Source organism: Crocodylus siamensis, chromosome 13 (genome assembly GCF_052110815.1).
Source record: "Crocodylus siamensis isolate JL-2025a chromosome 13, ASM5211081v1, whole genome shotgun sequence".
Lineage (NCBI taxonomy): Eukaryota > Metazoa > Chordata > Crocodylia > Crocodylidae > Crocodylus > Crocodylus siamensis.
This window is the reverse complement of record NC_143407.1, coordinates 3,083,038-3,109,803: the sequence shown is the minus strand read 5'-3', so window position 1 is coordinate 3,109,803 and position 26,766 is coordinate 3,083,038. Positions and strand designations below refer to the sequence as shown.

Here is a 26,766-nt window from a genome sequence, read left to right as displayed (position 1 = left end):
TCAGCACAAAATGAGACCCATTCTACAGGTATGTTAATGCTCAGTGGAAACCTGTAGCAGGTCTATATTTCTCTCCTCTTTTAACATAAGGCAGTTAAAACGTCTACTGAAAAGTGCAGATTTCCTCTTGCATCCTTTTTGGCTTGTCCACAAAGGATGGAATAGGAAAAACAGATTCCTGGCTGGACTGGACGTACCCGTATCAGTGCCTGCTGCTGCACATGTTACTATCTTATCATGTAAATGTAAAAAAACCCCTGAAAATCCTGCCCCAAAGAGCTGTAGAAGAGATGTGGGATTAAGGGGGGTGGGGGAGGAATTAAATCATCATCCTAATGCCAGATAATTGCTTGCCCAGCTATCACCTGCAGCTGTACTGCCCTAGGGTAGGATCATGCTCAGCAGGATAAGGTAGGATTAGTCCTGTGATGGGAGAGGGCTGCAGGAGGCTTGGGCACTACAGGACGCATGCACTGAATCTGCAGCAGTGGCATCTCCATCTGGGTAGGGGGTCGGTGCCATCATACAGGTGACATGACAGTAAGGTTTCACCCACGGGTTTCCACTGTCACCTGTGGATTTGGGGCATGATAGCCCCTGGTGGTCTCCTCTGCCCTTTACTGGCAGCAGCACAGCCCTCCCTGCATACCGTGTCCATCTCATGAGCTGCTGGCATTTTTAATTTGGCAGAATTGAAAATGGACTAGTTTCTATAAGATCCATGTCGGGGCCGCCTCCCTGTCTAATGCACGAGCACCTTGAACCAGCCTGGCTTATGGTTGGGACTCGACCTCCCTGACTGTCTTGTCAGATAAGAGGCCGAGGAACTGGTTTTCTGCTTTCCTTCTCCTGGCAGGCTCTGAGAGATGTGCACCGGGTGGGGGTTTCTTATTACCTGATAATGCACCAGTGTGTTCAGCCGCTTCCAGTCTCCCTCTATTTTGGTGGTGATGTCTTCGTCCTGCAGGACTACCCGAGCTATCCGTCCCTGGCGCCACTCTGCAGGGGAGGGAAAGGTGAGGTGACGCAGCAGTTGGGGAGGGGGCGGGGGTATTGCCAGCAACTCCTTCCCTCCGCTTCCAACCTCAGGAGATACAGATGCATTGGCAGAGAGGCTCAAGGAATAAGCCCGGAGTAAACTGCGCCATGGCTGCTGGGCACAAAGGAGCAGGCTGTGCATTGGGACCCAGGCACCTGATCGCGTGACCAACTGAGCCTTGATTTGGCCAAGGGTATGCGTACTCCGGGGCAGGGGCTCCCCTGTGCCACACATGTATGTTGGTTTTAACTTCTCACGGTTTGACTTCTGCGAGCAGGCTCACCTGCGACATACCTCTGGCCTAAGCAGGGTTGAATTCTGCTCTTGTTTCCACCAAGGAGAGTACATCCTTGGAGCTGTGAGCAGAAGCTTCCCCCACCCCAGGGCTGGAAAATGTACTATGATTTGGGGGTGGGGGGGTGGGGAGGTAAGAGGGCAGTCTGACCCAAGGCAGAGATCCCTCTGCAGTGCTAGTGCACATACCCGGCTGGCGGCAGGGGCCTTGCTTGGCAGGGCTCGGAGGGGTCTGATGAGCTGCTTGATCCCTGGACAATAGCGCTCCTATTTTTTTTGGGAGCCACAAATGACCCAGGCTAACTGGGACCACGAAGTGCAAAGGTTGATGCAGGGAAAGAGTTTGTCTCAGCGCTTGCTCTGGCGTGAGTCAACGGGGCAGGTGGTGTGGAAGTGCAAGGGAGTTGCTGCGCAGAGCCTGCCTCCTGGATCCAGCCAGGGCTGTCGGCCTCCTTTAAAGCTTGTCTAAGAACTGGCATAGCCCTGGCTGTCCATCTCCTCCTCCCCACTCCCACAGGGCAGAGACCTTTACCTAGGTCCATGTCGACAGCCCTCGGCCGTTGGGAGTACGGGACATTCTTGTACACCGCATCCAGGATCTTCTCCTTGACTTGAGTGATGGTGTCACAATTCAGCACCTTCACTGGGATCTCTGGGCTGTTCTCATTATCGGGGTTCACACAGTTCAGGATCTAGAAGAGAGTGGCCTGAATGGTTCTCAAAAGGTTTTTGACGGACATCTCACAGAGCAGTGACTGCCTTTGCCCTCTGGCATGGCCCCCCGCCCCTGTGGAGGTCCCACCTAATGCTGTGGGACCACCTGGGTATCACTGCTGTTGCCTTTGGGAAGCTCATGACATGCCTGGAACAAACTCTTAATTTAGAGAGGCATGCAGCTAAAAAGGGGTTACAGAGATCTACGATCCCCATAGGATGCCTCTTTGAAACCTTGGCAGATGGGACTGTGCACACATTCTGCACTTACAAATCATGGCAAACACTTAACTGTGCACTAACTCCTGAGGCTTTGTGCATGGACTCTGCTGCGGGAATTGGCATCCCACAACTTATCTCCCATTCAAGAGTTGGGGCCTGAATACAGGAGACTGGGTGAGAGGGCTGAGGGTCTGGGTCATAAAGCCATGCATTTCCTGCTTGTGGGCAGGATGAAGGATTGAGACTGCTCTGGAGCAGCCTGCTCCAGCCTGGGGGTGCCAGGGCAGTGCATGTGAAGCTCTCCAAGCTGGATGGGAACTTCCCAGCAAAATGGTCTTTTCACTGGAAAATGGGGAATGGTTGAACTAACGTGTGTCATGGGGACCAGCCTGTTTCAATGCAGTTTGCACAGGGGAGGTTTTAGGGGCTGCTCAGAACTGGGGTGAGGGAGAGACCCAGGAGCAACTCGGAGCTCAATGCTGAGGCAGCAGCCCACTGAAGCAGGGACCTGGACCTCGTCTTGCACGCCACAGGTGAGTGCCCTAACCACCGGGCCCTCTAGCCATCCTGTCTGCAGCCCAGGCAATAAGTGGGTGTTTACATGGCATGGCAGAGCTCTCCCAGGAGGGGACAGCTGCTTCCCACCCAGCTCCTTCCCAAGTCCTGGTGGGATGTTTGGAGCTGGAGCTTTATGTGAACATAGTTTCAACCGGGCCCTGCCAAAAGCAACTCACCAGAGTCTTGTACTCTATCTGCTGCCGGATCAGCTTGTCCTCGCTCAGGGAGTAGCGCGCCTCCCCTGTGATGGCATCGATCGGGCCCTTCTCCATCTGCTGCTTGATGGCGCAGTACAACATGAAGAGGGGCTCCCCAGCACATTCCTATTGCACAGAGCACACGGCAAACCCCGGAGGCAGGTGAGGGTGCGTCTTCCCCAGGGCCTGGACTTCGCAAACATGCATGCACAATCAACTTCCAGCCTCATCCCGCTGCCTTAGCCCTCAAACGCATGCGTGAGCCAGGCTCGGGGCCTTGGGCACCCGTGGGAGAGAACAGCCAGAACCAGCCCCCCCATGCTTGGGACGGTTGTTGTCTTTGGCCTTAGTAAGTGCTCCCTGCCTTTGCACGGCTGGAAAGCAGGAATCTGACAGTCTGGGTCTCCTCGGTCATTTCCATTCAGCTAGTTTCACAGAGCTTCCAAAAACAAGCATGGCTTTAACCAAATATTTATTGTAACTGGGGTGGGAAGAGGAAGTGATAATTGCCTGTAAGTACCAAACAGCTGCAAGCACCCAGGGGGAGATGGACTGATTGGGCTGCTCCAGCGGGTCCAGGGAGGTGAAATGGGGTGAAACCAAGTGGAGGGGAGTGAGACTGAAGAGCAGGAAACCTTCCCAGGCAGGGAGGTCCAATACCCTGTGAGTAGGGCCCAGGGGAGGTAGCAGGAGCTCTGTTACCAGAGGTATTCTGGGCTACGCTGAGCAGAGCGGCAGCGAGCGTAGTGCTATGCAGCACTGCCCTGGTGGGGCCAGCATAAGCCAAGCAAGTCTTTTTTGGAGGGAAGAAAGTCTCGTATGTGCCCTATATAAGGAGCCCACAAGTGTTCACTGCTTTCATCCAGCTGGCTGGAGACGAGGATAACATGCATCAGGTGTGTACCTTGTGCACGTGGTATTACCAGGGCTCCGGGCTGACCAAGGGCAAGCATGGTGGCTGTCAGCTTAGATGTGCCTGGTTTAACTCCAGCTCCACACCTACATGGTTCAGATTCAACCACTAGCCCTGCAACTAGGATTGTAGGAAATATGGGGGTTGCAAGGGACCTCAGCAAGTCGTGTCTAGTCCAACCCCTGCTCAAAGCGGGACCAGCCCCAGCTATCTTATTCTAGCCAGGGAAACTGAGTCGTCCTTTTTTGCATCTTGCCAGATGTTTTAGAAGCCAAGCCCCCCACCAGGGTCCATGGAGGCAGCAAAGACTATGACGGATGGAGGATGCTCTGTCTACCTCTTACCTTTAAAAACTTGTGGAGAAGGAAGGCAAACCAGTTGGTCAACATCTTCTCAGCTACAGACTCTGTCCTGGAAAGAGAAAGAGAAGGGTGCTTTATCCTGTGCATGTAAGAATACAAGCCCAGGCAGGTCCCTATCATTGTGCTAGTGCAGGGGGCTGGGAAGAGAAACTACCCATGGGCAGGAGAGGAACCGCTTGCTCTCCCATCCACAAAGGGAGTAAGAGGTAATGGGATGGCATTATTTAGCCATGACAATAGCAGGATTTCTGCCCCTTCCTTGCCCTCTGGTGGCATGACTCACTTCCAGGCCTAATTTCTGCATGCGCTAAGATGATTTGGGGCATGAGTCCACCTTAAGGCTGAGGTTGTGTGATGGGGACTCTGGCCTCAGCACCTCCAGGATTGACCCCCACCCACATTTCATTGGCAATTGTGTGCAGATTGCTCGGGAACAGGGAGGAACAAAGCCCAGCTGACAGCCCATCACAAGCCCCCCTGACGGGGATGCCTGGTGGCACTTCAGCTCCTTGCACGTGGTGCAAATTATACCCTGTGGCTCCGAAAATCACTGGAATTTGCCATGGTTGCTGGCAATCGGGGACAGCAGAGTGACAATGGCTGGGAAATTGCAGCTTTCTCCCCAGCCCCACCCAGCATTCTCTCCCCACATTGTGCCCGAGATTATCTCTAATTTAAATACAATGGCGCCTAATGATGGTTTTTAATGCTGCCTCTGCAGGATTGCTGGTGTCTCTTTAAAGCAATGCTGTCTCTCTTTTTCTTTTTCTTTTTCCCTAGGATGGGGGGACAATCTCTTGGCAGCTGGTGGCAGGGTGAGGAGCCCTCTGGTCACCACCCAGGTCTGAGGTGCTCAGCAATGGCTGTCAGGCAGGCTCCCGAGAGCAGTTGCTGCTTGTGTGTCTAGATCAGTGGACAAGCACGTTTCCTTTGTTACCAACCAACTGTGCTAGCTGAGCCCATGCTGCATGCCAGGCTGCTCCTTGATGGTCCAGCTCTCTCTGCACTAGGGCTCTCCTGATCCTGGCATGCCTCTTAGGCTGGGTTTCATACTGGGAGTTAGCTCCAGTTTCACTGACAGGTGACAGTGCCCACTCCACTCAGCAAATCCTGGTTTCCCAGCCTATGCTGCACTGGGATAGCTGGCCAGGCCTAGCAATGGGAAGCCAGTCCTCTGTACAGACGATCTGCAGCCTATTGTTACTGCCTGCCATGCTGGGAGCATTGGGGCAAACCCAACTCCAGGCATCTGATGTTTAAAGCACCATGTCCTCAAACTACTTAAGAAAGGGTCTGCTCACTGTGGGTGATAGCTGGCTGGCAGTCACCAGTGCCCAGACTTGGGCTCATGCCCTTACTCATCTGTCCTGCCTAGGTGTGAACTCCTTGGGTCAGGGCGTGTCTCTTACTATGCATTGTACCAAGCACACAGAGTGCTGCAAAACCAGGGATAATGTATTGCAGCAGCAGTAATGTTATAGGGGTTGCATGCACAGCTAAATAACAGTTGTAAATTCACCAGTGCTTCAGCAAGCAAAAAAAAAAAAAAAAGGAAAAACAATAGTGAGTTGAACTTGCTTGGCTACCCACAATTGTGTTATCCACCATTTCTCAGCACCTGGACATCAGCCCAGTATTTGCAAAAGTGTCAGCAAATCCCAGGAGCATGTAAGCCTGTATTGATTAGCTGTCTGGTAATACAAACTGGAAGTTGTCATATTCACTATTCTGCTGCTTATACTATTTCGGTCGCCCAATTAGGGTAGAGCAATAAGAGCACGTGGCTAAGGTGATGCATCACAACAGATGGAGAGCCACTAGGAGTCTGAGAGCTGGTTGTCTAGACTCTTTGTGAATATTAACGCAATGGAAGAAATCAAGAACAACTGTGAAGAGCTTGCTAACTAATATTAGAACAAATGGTGCAACCGGCTCTTCTTGCTCCTTGTTGTGTCGCAATGACTCTAATGCATTAGCCTTGCCTGAAATGCAGGTGTGTAGGCTTCTGTTTCTTTCTACTGCCTGCCCCTGCCAGGGGTTAGCCCTGTAAGCAAACCCATGCTTGAACCCTGGCAAACACCTGTGGCTAACATGTTACACTTATAAATGTTAAGAGTTGAGGGGCAATGGGGACAAAGAGCATCTCCCACTGCTCGTGCCCAGCACAGCCTAGCATCCTGCTGTCTCCATTGGCACATTCACAGTGAAGCCGTTGCTGCAGACGGCATTAACAGGTTAAAGGAGGCAATCCAAGTCCTTCCCTAGGCAAAGTAAAGAGGCAGCGTCCATCCTTCATCATCGTGCTGCAGACAGCATAGCTGCTTGTGAGCAATGGCCAGGGGTGCATCTTTGCCCTGCTCTCCTGTAGCAGGGCTAGTCTCTGACACGGGATCTGCGCCAGAGGTCTTGCCCAGCCAGCCCTCCGGCTCCACCTGCCGCGCTCTGGCCTGATCTCCCCGTGACACGAGACGGGGCTGCTGAGCTGTAGAAAACAGCTCCTTCAGCGTGCTGCACCGGCTCCTCAGCAGGTATCGTTTTTGCTCTGCGGTTGTGGTGTCTGAGATGCTGTTATAGATCCGTCTCTAAAAAAATAAAATAAGCTCCCGAAGATTAAAGCGGCAAGGACGATCCCCAGACTCGGAGAAAACCCTTTTCATATTGACCACATAACGAGGGCAAAGTACACTCCGGAGACGACTTTCCGAAAGAGCCTGACGCCAGAAACCCAAGCCCCTGGCTGCTCTTCTGACTTGCCAGGGCGCTGGGAATAAAACAAAACTAAACAGAGAGAGCTGGGAGAGCCCAAAAATCAATATGGATTTTATTAATTTTCCCTTGCTTTGTCTGGGTCTCTGAACCACTGCACGCTCCTTATGGCAGCAACAAGCACAGTCATTTGATTTAATGTCAGCTTTCCTCCTGTCTCCCAAGAGGGGTTGGAAAGGAGAAAGGGAGAAAGCACTGAACACCAATTAGCACTTGCTGCCACCAGAGAGCTCAGAAAATAAAATAAAATAAAATAATCTCTCACTTTGTGGCTGCTCATTCATTATTAACTCGGAACAAAATGTTCCAGCGTGGAATACTTTGCATACTAACTCGTACCAAGGAGCGCACAGATCCACGGGGCTGGAAAAGGCCTTGTTTGTAAGGTTTCCAGCTGAAATGCCTGGATCTTCATGCAGCAAAGACAAGCTGGCTCTAGCAGCCTGGCACAAGAAGCTGGAAAAGTTTCATGTTTCCTCTCCAGAGAGGCCGCGGGGGACCAGCCGGCTCTGGAGCGTGGGGTGGGGGAGTACCAGGCTCTGGGGAGGATGCAGGCCCAGCAGAGCCAGAAGATCTTCAGAAATCTTCTCTCCGGAGCAGCTCTGTGCTATGCACTGGCTTCCAGGCTCCAGGCTTTCCTCGCCTGTCTCGTCTTGCCTTGCCCAGAACATCTTTTGACGACGTGGCGGTGAAAATGGTGGCGGCGGGTCCATGCTGGTGGTCTTGGCATTGCTCATCTCGGTGACGCTGCCCCAATGGCAGAAGACTTAAAAAGTTCAAAGGTTGAACTGAGGAACCAGTAGCCACCCTCCACTGACATCCCTTGGGCAACTCCTGGCCAGCATCAACCTAGCTCAAAGGAGAGCTGGACCCTTCCTGTCCATGCATGTCTGGCAGGATGAAGTCTCTGTTTCACTGGTCTCTTCAATGGCTTGCAAACTTGCAGCTGCACGTATGTGTTGTGTGCTTGAAGTCCGGACTTCCCCTTTCACCCGTGGCCTTAAGCTGCTGTGCAACGATTTGCATTTGCAAAGACTCTGGTAATGCCAGGGGGTGAGGATGATCAAATTAAAAGCAAATTTGAATGGCTGATAATGAAGACTCTTTGGGTTCATTTGGTCTCCTTGTGCCATCCACCAGATTTGGGAGGATAATTCACAGGGCTAATCCACAGCTAATCGTTTCTGATTAAACACGGTCAATAGCCACCTCCTTCCGCCCCGCTGTCGGGCTCCTGCTACTCGAGTGCTGCTGCTGCCCGGGAGTCCTCTCCCCGCTCCTTGGCGTTGCCAGCTGCCCTGAGCCCCAGCACCAGGGGCAAGCGGGGCCAGAGCCCCTCCGTGCAGGACAGGCTCCCTCGTGCAGCAGGGGCAGGGCTGGGCGTGGGGGCAGCTCAGCCCCAGCCCTGCAAATCGTATTTGCAATAACGGACCGTGTAATTACAGCTAGGCTAGACATGGGCTCCGGGGTAGCAGGGATTACCTGGGAATTTACTGCTCCTTGCTTTCCCTCGGGCCAGCAATGATCTTTCACGCAAGCACTTGTGAGCATGTATGTACAAGCATGTGTGCGTGTGTGTGTGCACACTCCTGCCACCATCCATAAATACAGGGAGCATAAATCTCTCCTCCTCCTCCTCACCCCTGAGGCTGGAGTGACACAGAGGAGAGTGAAAGTGCCCTCATGCGCCTGCTCTTTAGTAGGAAAACACTAACCGCGTGTTCGCGTGGCAGCGCAAAGAGAGGAGACATGGTACGTGACCAGATGGCTGGAGCCAGTGGGGGCCAAGCAGCCCAGTTCAGAAACATGGACGGCAAGGGGCTCCCTACTCTCCCCGTGGGCTTTTTCTAGCGCCCAAGGTGCGTGGCAGCTAGAGCAGACAGAGGCATTGGGTCTCCCGTCCTCATGTCTACTCACATATTTCACTTGAAAATCTGGCTGGCACCAGCGTGCACAGAGGACAGTAGAGGCCCGGCTCTGGGGAGGTCAAGGCCAGGCTGCAGTGACTCAAAGGATTGGAAATAAGATATTGAGCCCATTCCTTATTCAAATGGGGCTCAGGGTGGTGCTCCATTGGACTAATACGCATGTCAAGATTTAGCCCAGGCAGGCAGAGGACATTCAGCACTCAGCCTCTTGCAGCCGAAGAGCTACATGAAGGGCTGGATGCATTATCCAAGGGAGCAGATCATTCCTTTTTTGGCTCAGCTCTTCTCCCTGATGGTGCCCAGACCCTAAATCTGAACCCTTTCCATGTCAGGGCTGGGTCCAGCGTCATCTGCTGAGAACAAAGGAATAACCACATCGTGTGGCTCCAAGCAGGGAAGGGGCTGAACGAGATCTGTGGCTGGCCACACACGCTCCTTGTGGGTTTGGCCCATCTCTCGGCCCGGCGGCTGCTTCTCTGGGAATCAGCCCGTGCCTGCGCTAGGCTGGCTCTGATGTGGCGCGCCGTACTAGGAACCGACTCCCGCGGTGGCAGGGGTGGAGAGGAGCGAGGGGGGAGAGTGCTGAGATCACGAGCCCTGTATTTTTAGAGCATAGTGAAAAGTCATTATTGATGGCTCAGGCAGGAGACGCCTTCACAGCGAGTCGTCAAACCACGGGGGAAATTAACACGGCTTCCATTTCTGAGATGAGTTATTGCCTCTGCAAACACCGCCAGATTTAGAGCAATTTCCTGTCAAGTACATTCATTATGACTGGAGGAATCCCTGCAAACTTCCTTGAGCCATGAAATTTTCCCCGTGGCTTCTGGCTGCCGCTGGCAATGGCTTGGAGCATGGGCTGGCTGGCAGCGGGGCAGCGACCTCCATCGCAGCAAGGCATTGGGGTGCAGCCCAGAGGCCTGCAAAACCACGGGCGCCCCAGGTATTGGGCTAAACGGACGTCGACTGACCAGGTAAACGGCAGTTCTCGTGGAAGTCCTTCTCGTGATAGATGGCCACGGAGAGGCAAGCCTTTGAGGTGGTCCAGAGCTGTTGTGAGCAGAGAAGGGCTGCTACACCTCTGGATCCGCGAGTTATATTTGTCCGCGGAGGTTTTTAATGTCTGGCTCGGCACTACCGTATCTGTGCGCAGGATGCAAAAGCAGGCTGGGTATTTACAGACAGGTCCCTGCCCTTCAGAGCTTGCAGTCCAGGGAGACGATGTATAGACTCAGGAGAGAAAGGCGCTTACGGTTCTGGGACCTGTCACCCACTGAATCCCTTTCTACCTTTAAAATGAAAGGAAATCATACGCTCCAAAGTTTGTTTTTCATGATGACTGGCACAAGCTCCTTTGAAAACCCCTGCCATAAAACAGTAGCTACTGCAATTCAGAAGAGACCTTGTCTGTTATAGTCCTTACCACAGCTCTTCCCTACCCCTTGCTTCTGAAATGTTAATGAACTGCAACCATGCAACGAGATGTCTAGTAGGCACAACATCCAAAGTATTTTTCTAATAGCAACTCAGCCTCTCATGCAGGGGGTGCCACTCAGAGCCATCATTAGGGTGCCGTGGTACAATATGCAAAATCACTGTGGAAGCTGGAATAAAAAGTTCAGTCAGACAGACGCCACGGGGCCACCAGTACTGGCATCCACACGCGGCCCGTATGACTTGGGCACAGCATTTGCCTTCCAGAGTTCATTAGCTCACATCACTTCTCCGGTTTGAAGTGCCATCCCCTGGTGAGCACCTGGTTTCAGTCGGATCATACCCTCCTGCTGGGGTTTATTGGAGTGTGTTCCCACCTCCTCACGCCGTCTGCATCAAAAGGTTTCTACTCCATGTGAGCAATCAGCCAAAAGGCGAGTGCCGGGGCGGGGACCTCCCAGTGGTGGTGCTTTCCCTGCCTGCTGTGACGCCGAACCGTGAAGGGGAGCAGGGTTGTGAGGAATCGCAGAAAATGAGGGTTGGAAGGGACCTCAGGAGGTCACATTTAATCCAATCCCCTGCTTCAAGCAGGACCAGTCCCAGCTATCTCATCCGAGCCAAGATTTTGTCTATCCGGGTCTTAAACACCTCGAAGGATGGGGACGCCACCACCTCTCTGGGGAGCCTGTTCCAGTGTTTCACTACCATCCGAGCGAGGAAGTTTTTCCTAATATCCAACCTCAACCTGCCTCGCTACAACTTCGGGCCATTGCTCCTTGAATTGTCCCCATTTTGAAATTCCTTTCCTTCTTACACGTCCCCGCCCCCATTCTCCTGTTTAGCACCCGCTAGCCTTGCCTGCCCAACTGGGGGGCAGTGAAGTAGGAAGCCAGGAAGTCTGACACGTGGATGCCTGCCTAACCTCCCGGGTCACCAGGCTGCAGGGAAGCTGATGGTGCTGGCGTCCTGCAAAGAGAGTGCACGCAGCCACCGCTGGCTCATCCCACTGCAGGCCGTGGACACTGGGAGGCCCCACTTGTCACATCGGGTGCTGGGAAGTAACGTCATGCTACATAGCCTGGGGCAGGAAGAAAAATGCTGCTGGAAGGGCCATCCATTTTCCTGCCCTGTCTCCAGTAACGTGGGGTTCACTCTACTGCACGACTTCACGGGCGGCTGCACACGGTCTTAAATTGGACCCAGGAAAACTATTAGCTCTGGTTCTCCTCCTTTCACTCATGAGCTCCCACTTTGCCCCATGCATTGCTCCCTCCTTTCAGGATGTTCACAACGAACCCATTTTTTTTTTATTTCCCAGTTGCCCCCCTTTGTGCTGAGAGCTGTGGAGGGACCAGGTAAGCTGGATGTCCACCCGCAAAAGGCAACCGGCTGTGAGCACGGCCTGCACCCGACAAAGAGGAAAACGAACGAATGACAACTCCGCTGTCTTCAAGGTGGCCAGGTTGGAAGGGAGGGGAGCTGCCCATGAAGCCTGCCAGGACTAATCCACCCCACCCCGACCTCTGGAAACATGGAGTAACACCTACTCATGACCCTGAAGACAGGGGCTAGCCCCCCAGCACCGAGCCACACGTTTCAGCTGTCAAGCTGTCAGCACCTCCGCCGTGCCCTCTGTCATCGTCACCTGGGTCGTTCAAGCCAGAGCAGCTCGAGTCCCCCCCGCCCCACTGCAGTGCAGGTGGGAGGAGTGAGCCTGGAGGGATCCCCGTGGTACTCGAGATGCCAAAGAGGCACAAAAAAACAATTAGTGAAAGCACAGCAGCCGGGAACTTTGCCTGGTGAGTTTGGCCCACGGAGAGGCCGACTGGGTGGGGGACTCCTCTCTCTCTGCTCCCGTGCCCTGCCACGTGCAGCTGTTGCTTGGGACCGGGCAGGCGCATGCTGGCTGCTCCCGGCCCAGGTGTGCCCCAGACCGGTGGAGGTGAGTCGCCTGGACCAGTGAGCACCTCCCCTCTTACCTGCGCAGAAGCAGCTTGGGGTGGTTTTTGTTTTCCAGGTTCTTCTCAATCAGGTCCGAGAGCAGCTGCTTCAGCACGTCGGTGGCATACTCCAGCTTGCCCTGCAGGCCGGTCATGATGAGCGAGGCCACGTTGCCCCGGTCGCGCATGGAGAAGCTGCGCTGCAGCTCCAGGGTGCGGATGAAGGTGAGCAGGAACACCTTGTTGTTGATCAGCTGGGCGAAGAGCTTCAGGGCCTTCTCCACGCTCTGCTGCCCGTTGCCCTGCACCTGCGAGGAGGGGACAACACCCTTGGTGACGCGCTGGAAGACAGAGAGCCCTTTGCTCTGACCCTCTGGGGCTTTGCTGCTGCTCTGAATTGGGCTCCCTGCATGCAATGCTGCCTCTGCTTCCAGCCTCGAGGCCCGGAAATGACACACATTTTTTTGCTGCTTCTGCATAAAAAGTGACACTCCCGTAAGTAAATGAATGACTAATTTAGACTATTGCTTTATTATGGGGCCACTGTAAAAAATTAATTGAGGCTTTCAGCCAGCCCCAGTTTTAAGTAATTTATTATGAGTCAAAATGATGAACTGCATCAAGCGATTCTTCACTAACCATCTTGGAGACTTATGTATTGGGGTGGTTTTTTTTTTTTTTTACTAACGTTACATAATTAAGCAACTGTGTAATTGGCAACACATTTATCACTCCTGCGCTTCTGTTTTTCATGAGTAAAACAAATAAAAGGCATTCATATTTGTTTGTTACAGCATCAGCTTATTTGGCAATATAAATAATGAACATAATGTGCGGGACCGGAAAGTTCAGGGCTCCGGGAATGGGAAACGGAGAGGGAGACGGTTCGGAGGCAGCCCCAGCTGAGCTGCGGCCAGCTGTTCAGCGTTCTCTGGCTGCGGAAAGAGGCTTTAATTGAATTTGTTGAGTCTAATCAGAACTTTGGTCAACAAAACCGTCACCTCTTACATTTCTCTCTCGCCCTCCGTGCCCCCGAAGGGTTGCCTTCATCGGCTGGCAAGTTGCAGCCACTTCTGGGGCGAAGTGCTGCTATTGTGCCATGAAGCAGAGGCACTGTTTGCTATGCAGCATGGCTGCCTGGAGCTGCAGGAGGGATTTATAGAGAGAGGATATACTTAACCATATGAGACTCTGGGTTCATGCTTGCTCATATGAAGCATAACAGGACGGTAATGACCTGAAGCGAGCACGGCCTCTCACATCTCAGCCCAGAGATGCTATCAGACCCTCAGCTGGTGTAGCCCAGCGTAGATCCATTGGCTTCCCTGGAGCGATGCCAATATGCCCTAGTGGAGAAGCCAGCCCAGCTTCTCCCAGGACTGCTACTCTGCTGGGGGACTGGTAATCCCATGAAATCAGTGATACGCTTCCTGCGGCACCAGGCAGTAGTTTCCCATCCAAGCACGGACCAGCCCGAGCCAGCTCGGTTGGAAGGAGGCGATGGGACCACAGCACAAGGCAGCGATGGCTGATAGCTGCCCTGACACCGGGACATTAACAAAGGGATGAATTGTTTAAACCACAGTGGAATAAAGGAAATGGCCCACCTAGAGCAAACCCAGGGTTGGGCTGTTCCAGGGTGAAACACTCACCCCTTGGGAAGCTGTAGCGAAATGTCAGAAATACAGCACATGCTGATATTCATTGGTTTTCTCTCCACCACAGAAGGACTAAAGGGAATAGTATATAAAGACCTAGAGGGCTAAAGCAGCCACTTTGATGCTGGTTTTGCAAGCTCAATCTTGGCACTTTAGTAAAAAAGTCCAAAATAAAATACACTGGGTCAGGCACAGAAGAGGCTGCAGGGACATGGGCAGCTTGGTTCAGGGAGACACTTCGGGGCCATTTCTCAGAACATGCCCACTGCACTTATCTCAGTGCCTCTAATAAGATTCAAGGTGGGAGGCAGGAAGGTGTGACTTTCAATTTAGGCTCCCAGAGGAAACCAGAAGACCATCCCAAGCCATCTAAAGACAAAGAGCAATGCTGGGGGGAAGAGCACGGGTGCGCAGGTGTTTCATTACCTCCAGCTCCCGCAAGACGGGGTGGTCCTCGATGCCGGGGAAAAGGACTCTCATAGCATATGTCCGATAATCGAGGTACGGGATCCCTGAGCGGTCGAGGTCACTGGTTAGCTCGTTGATGTCTGTCTGCAGTTCTGCAAAAGCTGGGACACAAAGAGGAAGGGGAGGATTAGGCTGTGAGGTGGCAGTGCAGTCACAGGTGAGAAGAGGCACCTGAGGACGGGCCTTTGGGAACAGCCAGGAGCCTGCCTCCCTAGCGGGGACAGCCCTGGGTCAGCTTGGGACACTGGTTCACCCTGGACCCCGACACGTTGCTCAGGTGTACCCTCGCTTTGAAGCGCCCACTCCACCGCACCCGAGAGCAAGTGAACACCAGCGCAGCACAACGCACAGATGCTGAGAACAAAAGAGGCCTGTTAATTGGTATGCGGTTCACACCTTGTGTATCAGCTCCTAAAATACTTGTAAAGGCTCCACACAGAAACATAGATCCTATTTTTAAACTCACGTCCCTGCCATATTCGCTCTCTTCCCCTCTCCACAGGTAATGCCAGTAACTTAATCTCAAGTTTCGGGGCATCAACCGTCTGCTGCAGGCTGGGAAAGGATTTATCCTAGTGTTTATGGCACAACACAGAGACATTATATACATCTGTGTGTGCGGTATGCTTTTCTGAAGCATAATATGCCAGATGCACTATTAAACGTGATGGACTAATGGTCTGATCTATCAGCCCTTTGTCTCAAGGGAGCCTCTCTCTGCTCTGGAGCTGGCTGTCCATCCTGCACGCTCCTCACCCCCTGTCTTCTGCATTCAAAGATATCATATTTGGACCAGCTGGACCTGTCCTGTGCAAAACATCTGAGACATCAATAGGCGTTATCACTCTCTGAAATGTGCTACTACACGCTTCATCCTCTGAGCTTCCTTCAGAAGATCAAACAAGTCTGAAGGAAACAGCAACCATCCTTCGAATGCTTTTTGTCTCAGTCCCAGCTACAGGCACCAGTGCGCGGGATCCGGCTTTGAACCCTTGCCGGGAGCCAAGCCCAGCTCGTCTCATTGCCAGGGACAAGACTGCTGCCCACTGACACGTGCAAGGGACGATTCTTACTAGTTCAAACATCTATCAGATTTCTGTGCCAAGATCTGTTCTTTCTCAGTGCTGCCGTTCCGTGGGACGTGCTGGGAAGGCTCGTTTTGATCTGTGGTTATGAAGCCAGAGGAAAAACATTTTGATCCTGAACACAGATCGTTATTTGGAGATGTTCAGTTGAGCTCTTCCATCTCTTGGCTGCCACGTGCTGCACAGGAGACACCAGGTGCTGCACCTACACGTGCAACCCACTCCCACCTGCACGCAGCCTTTCATGCAGTCACCATCCTCGGTGCTCGTGCATCCAGGCAAAGCAGCTTGCATCTGCATGTCTGACCGCGCATGGACTTCACGCAGGCGCGCCGCTCTCTGCATGTTCCCAACAGGTCCCTGCATAGCTTTGCGTTCATCTATAGCCGGCCCGCAGGCAGAGGCCCCTGTCCCTCCCTTCCACCTGCAAGTGCATAGCACATCTCCGCACGTGCCCACCTTCTGCCTTCATGCCGTCACCCATGACCTCTCTCTGGATGAGAGCCAGGGCACATCCCTTTGGGACCCGAGACTCTCCCTCACTCTGCCCTGGGCTGAGTCTGTGCTCGACCCTCCTGCCAGTGACACTGCATTAAGGACAGGCTTCTGCAAAGCTGCATGGGGGTCTTTTTCCCTCCTCTCCAGGGGACTGGGGATGACCCCACTCCTGGTCCCCTTTCCCTCCTCATGGAGCTCATGCCATTTCCCCAGGGGCTGAATCCCCGTATACTTTTTATTTTTGGTTTTTTAAAGCCCCTCAGGGAAGGCTGCTAGAGGACTGTGAGTACTGACCCAGGCAGCCTGGGGCTGGAGCAGACTCATGACGAAATCTAGACATGTCACTTAAGCAGGATCAAGTGCTAATCCCATTCTCTGCACATTAGGCAGGCCAAGGCTGCGTCTGCCTCTGATACACTTGTTAGCGGCTCTCCTCCCATGGCGGGTGACGGGCACACCAGCCTTGAAAGCACAGAGGATCTGCTCCTTTCTGGGGCTGGAAACAGGCTTTGGTTTGAGCCAGTTCAAAGCCATGTGGTATAAGCAGGGGCTGGTGATCAGGAAGCCCAGACCTGAGACTACATGCTGGAGATGACATCCAATCAGTGGAGCCTGACGAGAGTCCTTAGTGGGAAGGTCTTTGTGGGCACATCTACATGTGCATTTACATTGCATTAAATTTAGTGCGCAGTAAGTTACTGCACAGTAAGCAGAAACAGGCCGGTGTCTACACATGCAGGTATTAAAGCACATTAATGCTGGGTGTGGTCTGACTTGGGACTGAAGTTACACAGCGTTACCGCACACTAAGGCGTCTATATGTGTGTTACTACACAGTGACTAATTTGGTGTAATTTTGATACCTGCATCATGCAGGTATTGAATTCACACCCAAGTCAGCATAAGTCGCCATGCGTACTGTGCCGTATGGGTGTGTATGTGTAGATGTGCACCTGTCCTGCGCAGTAATTTTTGGTTACTGAGCAGTGATTTAAGTTACAGTGCAGTGAACGTGCATGTGTATATGCACCAGCGTGTGGCATCTGTCTGGCTGTGTACAGGTCTGTGAGGGTGAGAATAACTCTGTGTGTGTGTGCATGGGTGTGAAGTGGGGAGGCACAAGTATGTGTGGGTAGGACCATGCCTACATATTTGGCCGGAGTTTTGTCTGCTCTAAGGGGGTCGAGCAAAGCATTTCCACCCGTGGCCCCCTCGGTTCAGCTTCCCCAGCCCTGGGACGGGCCGAGCGGAGGTGAGGCTTTGTGCTTCACTCATAGGTTTTGCCACTGTGTCAACTGGACAAGCGGTTCCAGCAAATACGCCCGAGCTGTCATTGCAAAAGGGCTCTCGGGCACTGGGGTAGCTTCACTGATAGGAACTTCCCACGGAAATCCCATTGTGCGAAGCTGGCCTGCGCATAACACAACGTGCCTGCATGCTGCTGCGAGTGCAGGGGCCTTTCCAAATGCTCCTGCACATCAGTGGAAATGGGACATAAAAGTGGACGTAGGCTCCAGAGCCGACCCGAGGGAAAGGAAGGGAACAGCAGGAAAGCATGAGGTTTTGACAGGAGAAAATGTCCCCACATTTTTAGGACATGACACTGAGGATGCCTCATGGTCTGCCCTGCCATATTCATCTGCCAGTGGTGTGATTCACTGACAGTCTGGGAATGCTGCAGGAGGCAGCTCTGGCCTGCAGTCATCCTTTCTGCGCTCGTCTGGTGTGGGAGGATTGGTCATCTGGGGAGGCGCTGCACATCGCCCCAGGATTCCTCCCGAGGCTGCTTTCCAAAAGGATGTTTTTATGCTCTGTGACCAGGCCACATGGGCAGACCCTCAGAAACCTAAGCCATGGCTTTAGTTTTAGAGAAGCCAGCTGGGCCTGAGAGCCTGATGCTTGGTCTGCATGCTTTCAAGGGGGATGCCTGAGAACCATGGTAGGAGACTCCGGCCACAAAGACAGGCAAGCCAAGAGCTATTGCTCTCTATGGGCATGGCACTGGGTAGCCAGTCTCTGTCATTGCCTGGGCGATGGGTGCAGGTCTGACACCATGCACTGCCCTGTGATGTTCTCAGGACCGGAGGTCCGCATGAGGCACTGGGGTTGTGCTGGTGAGTTGTGCCCCGCACACAATGCAATCGCAGTAAAGTCCGCACCTCTCTTCCCTGGCCCCCATCAGTGCGGTACTCACCCTCCTTGCACTCCAGGGCCACACGTGATTCGAGGTTGTCCATCTGCATCTGGAGCCTCTTGAGGGTGAGGTCATTCTCCCGGGACTTGCGCTTGTAGGCGATGAGGACGATGATGACGATGATGAGGAGCAGGCTGCCTCCTGCCGCGATGCTGACGATGGCCGGCAGGGTCAGCAGGCTGTCCGAGATCACGCTCACTGAGCCGGGCGAGAAGATAATGCCACCAACGTGCACCTAGCCAAGCAAAATATCAAGTGATTATTTCACTCTGTGTGGCACTGGGGAGGCCACATCTGGAGTCCTGTGTCCAGTTTTGGGCCCCCACTACAGAAAGGATGTGTAAAAATTGGAGAGAGTCCAGTGGAGGGCAACAAAAATGGTTCGGGGGGCTGGGGCACGTGACTTGCAAGAAGAGGCTGAGGGAACTGGGCTCATTTAGTCCACAGAAGAGAAGACTGAGAGGGGATTTGACAGCAGCCTTCAACTCTCTGAAGTGGGGCTGCAAAGCGGATGGAGCTGGACCGTTCTCAGCGGTGGCAGACGACAGAGCAAGGGGCTCGAGTTGCAGCAAGGGAAGTCGAGGTTAGATATTAGGAGAAACCTTCTCACAAGGAGGGTGGTGAAGCACTGGAGCAGAGAGGTGGTGCAGTCTCCATCCGTGGAGGTTTTGAAGAGCTGGCTAGACAAAGCCGTGGCTGGGATGATGCAGTTGGGGCCGGTCCTGCTCTGAGCAGGGGGTTGGACGGGATGTGACCTCCTGAGCTCCCTTCCAGCCCTCACTTTCTATCATTCTGTGAAAACAAGCAGGACTCAGGCAGGGAGAGCCCCATTTAGCAGCTGGCTCAGGGACGGGCAGCCCAGGTGCAAGCTGCTCACCTTCGAGGCCATCCCCACTGCTCTCAGGCAAAGCCAACGTGGATTTGGGTAGTCGAGGCGCTCTGGGACTCTTGGACTCTCACTCGGTCCAACACCCGGCCCCTGATTCCCTGGTTGGGGGGTGTCCTATCTACTCTCACCTGGCCACCCTCTGCTCAGCCCTGCAACAATCCCAGTTTGGACCTGGACTGCCTGGCTCTGCTCCATGTCCCCAGCCCAAGATGTGGATGGAGAGAGAGAGATTTCCACCCTCCCAGCTCCATCCCAGGAGGAAAAAGGGTGGAAGAGGAAGCAGTGGCCTTTGAGTAAGCAGCACTGACTTCCAGCTCAGATGCCTGACACATTTTTTCTGCTCCCCAAATCCCTTTTATCTGTTAAGTTAAGGCAATCAGTCCACACTGTACGGATGTCTGGAGAAGACATGGCACACAGTTTGTCTCCATCACAGCCAAGACCGTCTGAACACTGCCTGTGTTCAAAAATAAAAAAGAAAAGAAAGGGCACAGCCTATTTGAAACACAGAGATGGCTTCAAGTCATGATAAATACGTCAGTCCTTCACTATCTGAAGCTTTGTTCTTATTATCTGATGGCTCCATTTCACTTTCATTTCACAGGCTTTCAACTCCCTTTTGTAAACTATGGACATTAGAGACACACTGACAATTTCTTGGACAAAGGAAGTAAAGGAAAACTAAGAAAGAAGGGTTGGAAAAGAGAGGGAAAGGAAGGGGAAGGGAAGAGAGAATATATGTGAAAGTTGGGGAATAAGCAGGCTGGAGGCTAATGATAGGACAGGGTTTTCTTGAACATGGAAGACCTCAGATGTAAACAGCTGTCTTTGGGGCTGCTTAGTACCCATCCTGTGGTGATAATTCAAATATATTTTGGTTGCTGAACTTGAAGAAACATAAATCGCAATTAAGGGCCTCATTTGAGCGTTACCCTGGTACGTTAGCAGCTGCCCACTTCGTCTCTGACTACACCGGAGAGGGATAACATTGCCTACAAGTGAAGCGAATGAAAGCACAAGAATTGCATCCTGGATCACGCTGTTATCCAATCAAACCCACCATTCAGAAGCAGCCAACTCCTGATGCTTCAGGAAAATGCAAAAATCCCTTGAAGTCCCAATATCACCGCACTGTATGCAGCGGCAGAAACCCTTGCTGACCTCGCGGCTGGGAGCGCTGCGGGTGACGGTCCGTTTCCCGTGTATTAGCACGGTCAGAAACGGGGCAGCCGATGCTGGGGCCCCGCTGGCAGAAATCCCCCAGCTTCCCAGCTTCTCTAGAAACCTGCCCTGGCAGCAGGAGGGGGTCTCCAGGGACAGGACGGGAATTCCCTTCTTTCCACGACATGCTATGCTTTTCACTTCCAATTAAACAGCCGTGAAGGGCTAAAATCCTGTCTGAGGCTTGACAACGGTGGCAAAAACAGCACTTAGGTGCTGCCTTGGAGGAAACAGCAAGGAAGAGAGGGTAGACAGACAGACAGACAGGTGCAGGCTGGTTTCTGACCTACCATAACTTTATGCTGGCCCGTGAGGGTCGGAGGCTCGCACAGCAGCTGTGTCTCAGACACGGTGACGGCGCAAGGGGTGTCTCCAATTAGGACGGTGTAGTTCAGCTTTGCTCCGCCGGGAGCTGGCGGGCACAGATTTTTGCCCTGGAGACAAAGGGAAAGATGGCTGCATGAAGACATCACATATTTGTTGGCCAGAACTCATCTACTCTTTAATTCCTAGTTGAAGCGTGCACGTAGTTGGAAACAGAGGCCTATATGTTGCCCCTTTCCATCTTCCCCTGCCTTCTCTAGCCAGTGGGTGCAATATTCCTGTATCATGGACATCACACCGTGCTTCCTAGATCTCAAAGAGGGCGAGAGAAGGGCATAAGGCTCTCCGAGTCCTACAGCACCTCTGCCTGTTGCACTTCAGCTCTCATCTACACCTAAAAGCTTTCTGGACATAGTGCTGAATTATAGCAGTCGAGGGTTTTAGACTTCACTCCTTCCTAGGACTAGGGCTCACAGGGAGACCAGCTGGGCTGCACAAAGGGCTGAAATGGATGTCTCGGGTGTCCTTACCTTCAGGATGATGGGAGACCCTGGCTTCTGGTCCAGCACCCCTGTGGGGCTCAGCAGCTCAAAAGTGGGGTTTGGGTAGTAAATGAACTTAGTGTCGTTATAGATGAGCAGGGACTGCACGTTGTTAAAGATGAAGCCAAACTCGTCTGGCCGCTCGACGGCATCCAAGCCAGGGCGGTACTCAGGGGTGAGGGAGGGAGCCAGGCAGGTCAGCATGGTTGTGTTCATGACCCTGCAGATCTGGAAATGCAAGAAGGGAAGAGGAGGGGGAGATGAACACTGTGAGTAAGAGATCCCTCCCATGGCTGGTCTTTGCCCAGCCTTGCATACACAACACCAATGGGCAAATTCACTGAAAACTGTGGAATCCGACTCCTTCAGACCTGGTCAGCGGGACGGCTACTAATCCCGGTGTAATACCCTTACAGACATCATAGCTGAAACTGTGCCTGTTACATCTAGAGATTTAAAGTCCCAAGCTCAGCCTGGCCCAACAGGTCAGCGAGGCCAGACACACCTGGCTGCTGTCTGAACAAGGCACAGTCCTACTTTTTAGGGTGACAGCTACCCCTGGCATTAAAGCTCCCGCTATAGTCGCAGAGGTGAGCTCTCCTCTCAGGCTAGAGCTGTCGTCTCCAGGGCAGGGCTGAGACATGTGGTTGGAGGGTCTTGTGAACATGAAGGTAAAAGCACGGTCACTGGGAGAGGTGACAGTGTCTGAACCCATTTGCAATAATGTGAAAGCACTAGCAAACCAAATCATGGCCAGTGACACTCTGGCCCCCCACCCTTCCCCTGAGTTCACAAGCCAGGAGTTGCAAGAGGAAGCTCCTGTCAACAGCCCCCTTGCTTGATACCGTGCTGATCTGAACGGGCTCCAGCCATTATTTTTAAAAGCATGAGTACCCGTGGGCAGTGAGCAGCTGTGCAAAGGATTGCAGCCATGCCGCTCCACCTTATTTCTCTTTCTCTAACTTGGCAAGTACAATTTGACTTCACACCGAGCCTCTGATACCCCAGGTATCTCTAAGTCGTGTTACAAAGCAGTGAGTTAGGTACTGAGGGCAGAAGGCAGGGCAGGATGCCCCTTAAAGACTAACTGATTAAGGGAGGCCTGCGTTTTTGTAGGCAACAACCTATTAGGGGTGAAAGGGCCACTCAGGGCAAAGGACACAGGAGCCAATACTGGCACGAGTCAGGGTTAATGTGCAGCGGGTGGGTGGAAGAACGGGCTTGCCCTAGAAAAAATTGGCCAAGGAGCCAGTGATGCTTATAGAATTTAATTTTTATTTGCAGTTTAGTCCAGGAACGTGCACGCACGCGCGCGCGCACACACGCACACACACACACACACACACAGACAACAGAGGGAAGAGACTGTCAGCATTTTCAGAAGCGCACACTGTTTGGAATAAAAAACAAAACCAAAACAACCCTTAATGCGATGAAATCCCTATGGGACTTTGGAACGAGCATGCTGAAGCAGCGACTGTACTCGGGTACCTTGCAAAACGTGAGATCAGCACATTAAGATGTGATTCTGTTCGACAACACATCCTCCACAGCCCGGTCAGCACTGGATCAGAAAGCATTGCCCAGGTGGATAGGAGGGACGCTGCTTTCTCCCCTCCAGATCAGTGCTGAATTACCGGGGTTGCAGTCAGGTGAGCGACAGGACGCGTGATCCGCCAGGAGAGGTATGACGCCAGGGCTCTGGTCCTCTGGGATGATGACAGCTGCTGGCGCCATCTTCACAAGTGGTGGGAGGATTAATCCTGGTGACCCGGCTACTAGGGCAGCTGTATCCTGCTGCCTTGACCTCTCCCTACAGAGTCCACTACGCTGGTATGTGGCCAGAACAAGGAGCTCAGACTTGAATCACTGCAGTCCCACATGGGGAGAAGCTATGCCCCCACCCTGCCAAAACCCAGCTCAAGGCCCGGAGTCGCGCTGGAGGGAGCTCCAGACAGCAAACCAGCTTGCCGAGTCCTTTTTTTCTTGCCTGTTGCATTGCCTCTGCCAAACATGCCTTTGAGCCAGACCTGTAATTAATACCTGGCCTTGCCTACAAATTGGTGATTAGAGACAATTTTCTAATACCAGTGGGAAAGAGGAGGGCTCCCCTGGTAACGAAGGATTCTGAGTAAATCGAAGGCTGCTGGGCCCCACGCCACAACTCCCCCGTGCCCTGGAGCAAGGGCTTGTTGGGCGGGCAGGGCAGGCACTTTCTGCTGATTTATTAGGAACCACGGCCTGTAGAACAGCAGGAGACCTTTAATTTGGCCTCTCTCCACACCAGGGAGATTTAACTCTGCGCACATTTGGGCATTAAGAATCATTTTTGTAATAATCATAAAATGAGGTGTGAAAAAAAGCCCAGAGCTGAAGCCCTGAGGGGAAGAGGAAAGCATGGCAGTCGAGCAAGTTGCCGTTTCCAGAGGCAGTTTTTTGCACGTGGTGGAAACAGCTCCCTTGGGTTCGTTCAGCTGGGTAACGAATGCGAGAAGCACGCATCTCATTGCAGAGCGTGGGGACGTGACCTGGTGCCTGGCCAAGCAGGGGTTCACTTCTGCTCAGCTGCTGGGTGCGAGAGGTATGCAAACATCCCTTCTGTGGCAAAGTGGAGGCGCTGAGCCTGGACCAGGCTTGTGCTCAGCTTTCGGGGCTGCCACGGGCTTCCTGTGTGAGCCTGCACACAAACTGCTCTGCTTTCTCTGGGCTTCAACCCCCTTTCGGTAGCCTGGGGAGGAGATGCCCATCTCTCCCACAGGGCTCTGGAGGGGGTAAAGCTCATTAATGACTCCAAGAGGAGGCAGCGACGTAAGGACCAGGTAGATAAGGGCCTGGAGAGTGCAACAACATGTTGGCCTGGTTGGAGATGGGTGCAGAAAGCTAGGAGTTATGTTCTCTGCTAATGCTTCCACCAGAGCGTAGCCCATTGCTGTCTCGGCTGGCCCCACCTGGACCACATTAGACAGCTACGTTCCAGGCTCACAGTGAAGATGCCTTATTTGAGGGATATCTCAGCAGCGTGGGCCCATCCTTCCAGCACGAGACAGGCCTGCCGCACAAGCTCTACCGGCTCCGAGCCGAGCGCTCCTGGTGCTGCTCAGGTCTACAAAGTCACTTTGTGTCCGTATGAAAGTGAAGCTGTTTCCTTGCACGACGACTCTTGAAAGTCACTAAATAATAATAAGAAATTGGATTTTTTATGGCATTCTGGGCGCCTCGCAAAACAACAACATTGGAGCTCGTAAAACACCCGAATGCACGAGGGCGCCAACAGATAAAATGGGAGGAGATAAAAGTCACATCCAGAGTTAACAGCCTGTCCCCATGCATGGCAGCAGGGCTGCAGGTAGGGTGCAGCGCCTTGCCCAGCACAGAGCACAGCTGTGCTGTCCGCTGGGAACATCGCTGCCAAATGCCACGCATGCATGACAGATGCATGGCTGCACGCTCCTGCCAGCTGTCCACACGCTCCACTACCCGTGAACCTGCTGCTACCCAGCATGTGTGCACAATCCTGGGCACCTTCCAGCCAACTGCTCCGTGCACTTTGCAGCCAGCACATCTCCCCATTTTACAGGTAAGCACACTGAGGCACCACAAACATCACTGGGCTGGGACTAGAACGTTGTGGACAAAGACAAAAGCTTCCTCTTTCAAGTTCTTGGGATCAAAAACTCAAGTCCATCTGGTCTCTGACGGCGGCTTGGCGAGACCCCAGCCTGCTTCCCCAAGCACTTTCCAGGGCAAAGCAGGGACTGCAGAAGGGTTTGCTGAGGAGTAACGTGCTGCACTCGGTGCCTGGGCTGCAGCCTGGGGATCCCGCCAGCTCCTCCGATGACTCAGTCAGAGGAGAATGCAATTTACAGTCTGAGCCCAATGTAAAAAAAAACCCCAAACCCACACAATATCACAGCTCTGTTTATTGGCTTCTTAACTTTCCCTGGCAGTTTACGAAGTGTGGGACAAATGGTTTAAATAAAGGGCTCAGCTAGAGCTAATTAGGGGAGAGGCATAAAAGCAGTGCCAGGCGGCAGTGGAATATGAGGAGGCCCCTGCACGCTCGCCCTCGGAGAGCTGCAACCCGGGGTGGGGAACAGGCGCAAAACCCATTTCCTCCGCGCTTGTCGGCCGGATCCCAGCTGCACAGAAGGCCCCGCCGCCCGGCAAGGGCAAGGGCGTCCCAGGTCATGCTGCAGGAGAGGGGTCCGGAGAGCCTGGGAGTGGGTGCGTGCAGAGACCCACTATTGCTGCATGCTCATTACAGTCCCAGAAACAGCCCAGGATCCGAAACACCTTCAAGGCTTATTAAGCAAACACCCAAGAGGCCCATTTGCTGTTGCAAACCTGGCGGGGTGTCACGTGCATGGTGCAGCTCCGGCTCCTCTGTTCCCCGCAGCTTTTCCCCCCGAACCACCCCACGCATCTGGATGCAAACTCTCCCTTCTTGCGGCGGGTGCAGCTTTCTAGCAGGGAGGCCACGGCTCAACTCATCTCGCACTGAGATCCTGGCGGCGAGACGGCCAAGTGCCTTGAAAGCTTTTCTCACGCCTCCCCAGCCCTGTCCATGATTACCAAGCCCAGAGCTGCTGCGATGCAAGCGTTATTTATGGAGAGACAGATAGAGAGAGACTATTAAAATATAATGGCTTCCGCACTAGCCGTTTCTCATTGCCTCGGCGTGGACCGGCACAGAAGGAGCTGGGCAAAAAAGAGATGGCAGAGCAGCTGGGCATGACGGGGGCCTGCATCCATTCAGCTTCTCCATGGAAACATGCCTCGGGATGGGGCTGGGACGCCCCTGCAGCCCGCTCTGTGGGTGCACAGGACATGCTGGGAGGAAGAAGGGCTCTGTGGCAGGCGGTGGGATGGGGATCCCCAGAGCAGGGAAAACCAGCGTGATTGCAACAAGACAAACGAGTTGCCAGGCCTAGGGGGTGGTTACGATGTCAAAGCTTTGGGAACCGGGCTGACTTCCTGGCAGGCAGGGCAGCCCCGGGGTCACTGAGGAACTCACTTTGCATTGTCTCCCTGTCACGCCGGCCCTGTACGGTCCACACCCCTGAGGCTGCTGTCGGGTTTTGTGCGTTTTCAATGATATATAGCCAGGTCTCACAAAGGCACAAGCACCATATGTCTCCGTGCTCCCCGGCTCCCTGCTGCTTCCCCTCGCTACGGGCTCCACGGCCGGTCATGCTAACAGCTTCTCAGGGCTTTCACCGACAATGCTCCATGTGCATTCAGCAGCCGGGGCGCCGGCTGCAAAACTCTCAGGCCCTCTGCTAGGGAGCAAGCAGCCGGGCACAAAGATCAAGGCCAGGCCCTGGCAGGGAACCCCCTCTTCACTGGAGCTGGGTCTACAGGCCATGAGGTCTGTGCTTGGGTCTCCGGCTACAGCACGCATGCAGGACGCGCTGGCATTCGTCTGGCCAGGACCCCGATGGGAAGTCAGCAAAAGGGGCAAGTCAGCACCAGCACACGGGGGCACCAGCTGGCAGATGCAACAATGGCTGGAGAGTGAAG

At 53.4% G+C, this 26,766-nt stretch overlaps 1 protein-coding gene across 1 annotated transcript in view; it reads right to left on the bottom strand.

Moving 5' to 3' along the window:
• PLXNA2 (plexin A2) overlaps positions 1–26,766 on the bottom strand; it is a 263,224-nt gene that overhangs the window by 25,394 nt on the left and 211,064 nt on the right. The window contains exons 18-26 of the mRNA XM_090026679.1: positions 21,235–21,474; positions 20,671–20,814; positions 18,271–18,505; positions 14,452–14,594; positions 12,407–12,675; positions 4,282–4,348; positions 3,004–3,150; positions 1,866–2,025; positions 896–999 (exon numbers count right to left, since the gene is read on the bottom strand). Of these exons, the coding sequence (XP_089882805.1) occupies positions 896–999; positions 1,866–2,025; positions 3,004–3,150; positions 4,282–4,348; positions 12,407–12,675; positions 14,452–14,594; positions 18,271–18,505; positions 20,671–20,814; positions 21,235–21,474 (1,509 nt within the window). The remainder of the gene's footprint in view (positions 1–895; positions 1,000–1,865; positions 2,026–3,003; positions 3,151–4,281; positions 4,349–12,406; positions 12,676–14,451; positions 14,595–18,270; positions 18,506–20,670; positions 20,815–21,234; positions 21,475–26,766) is intronic.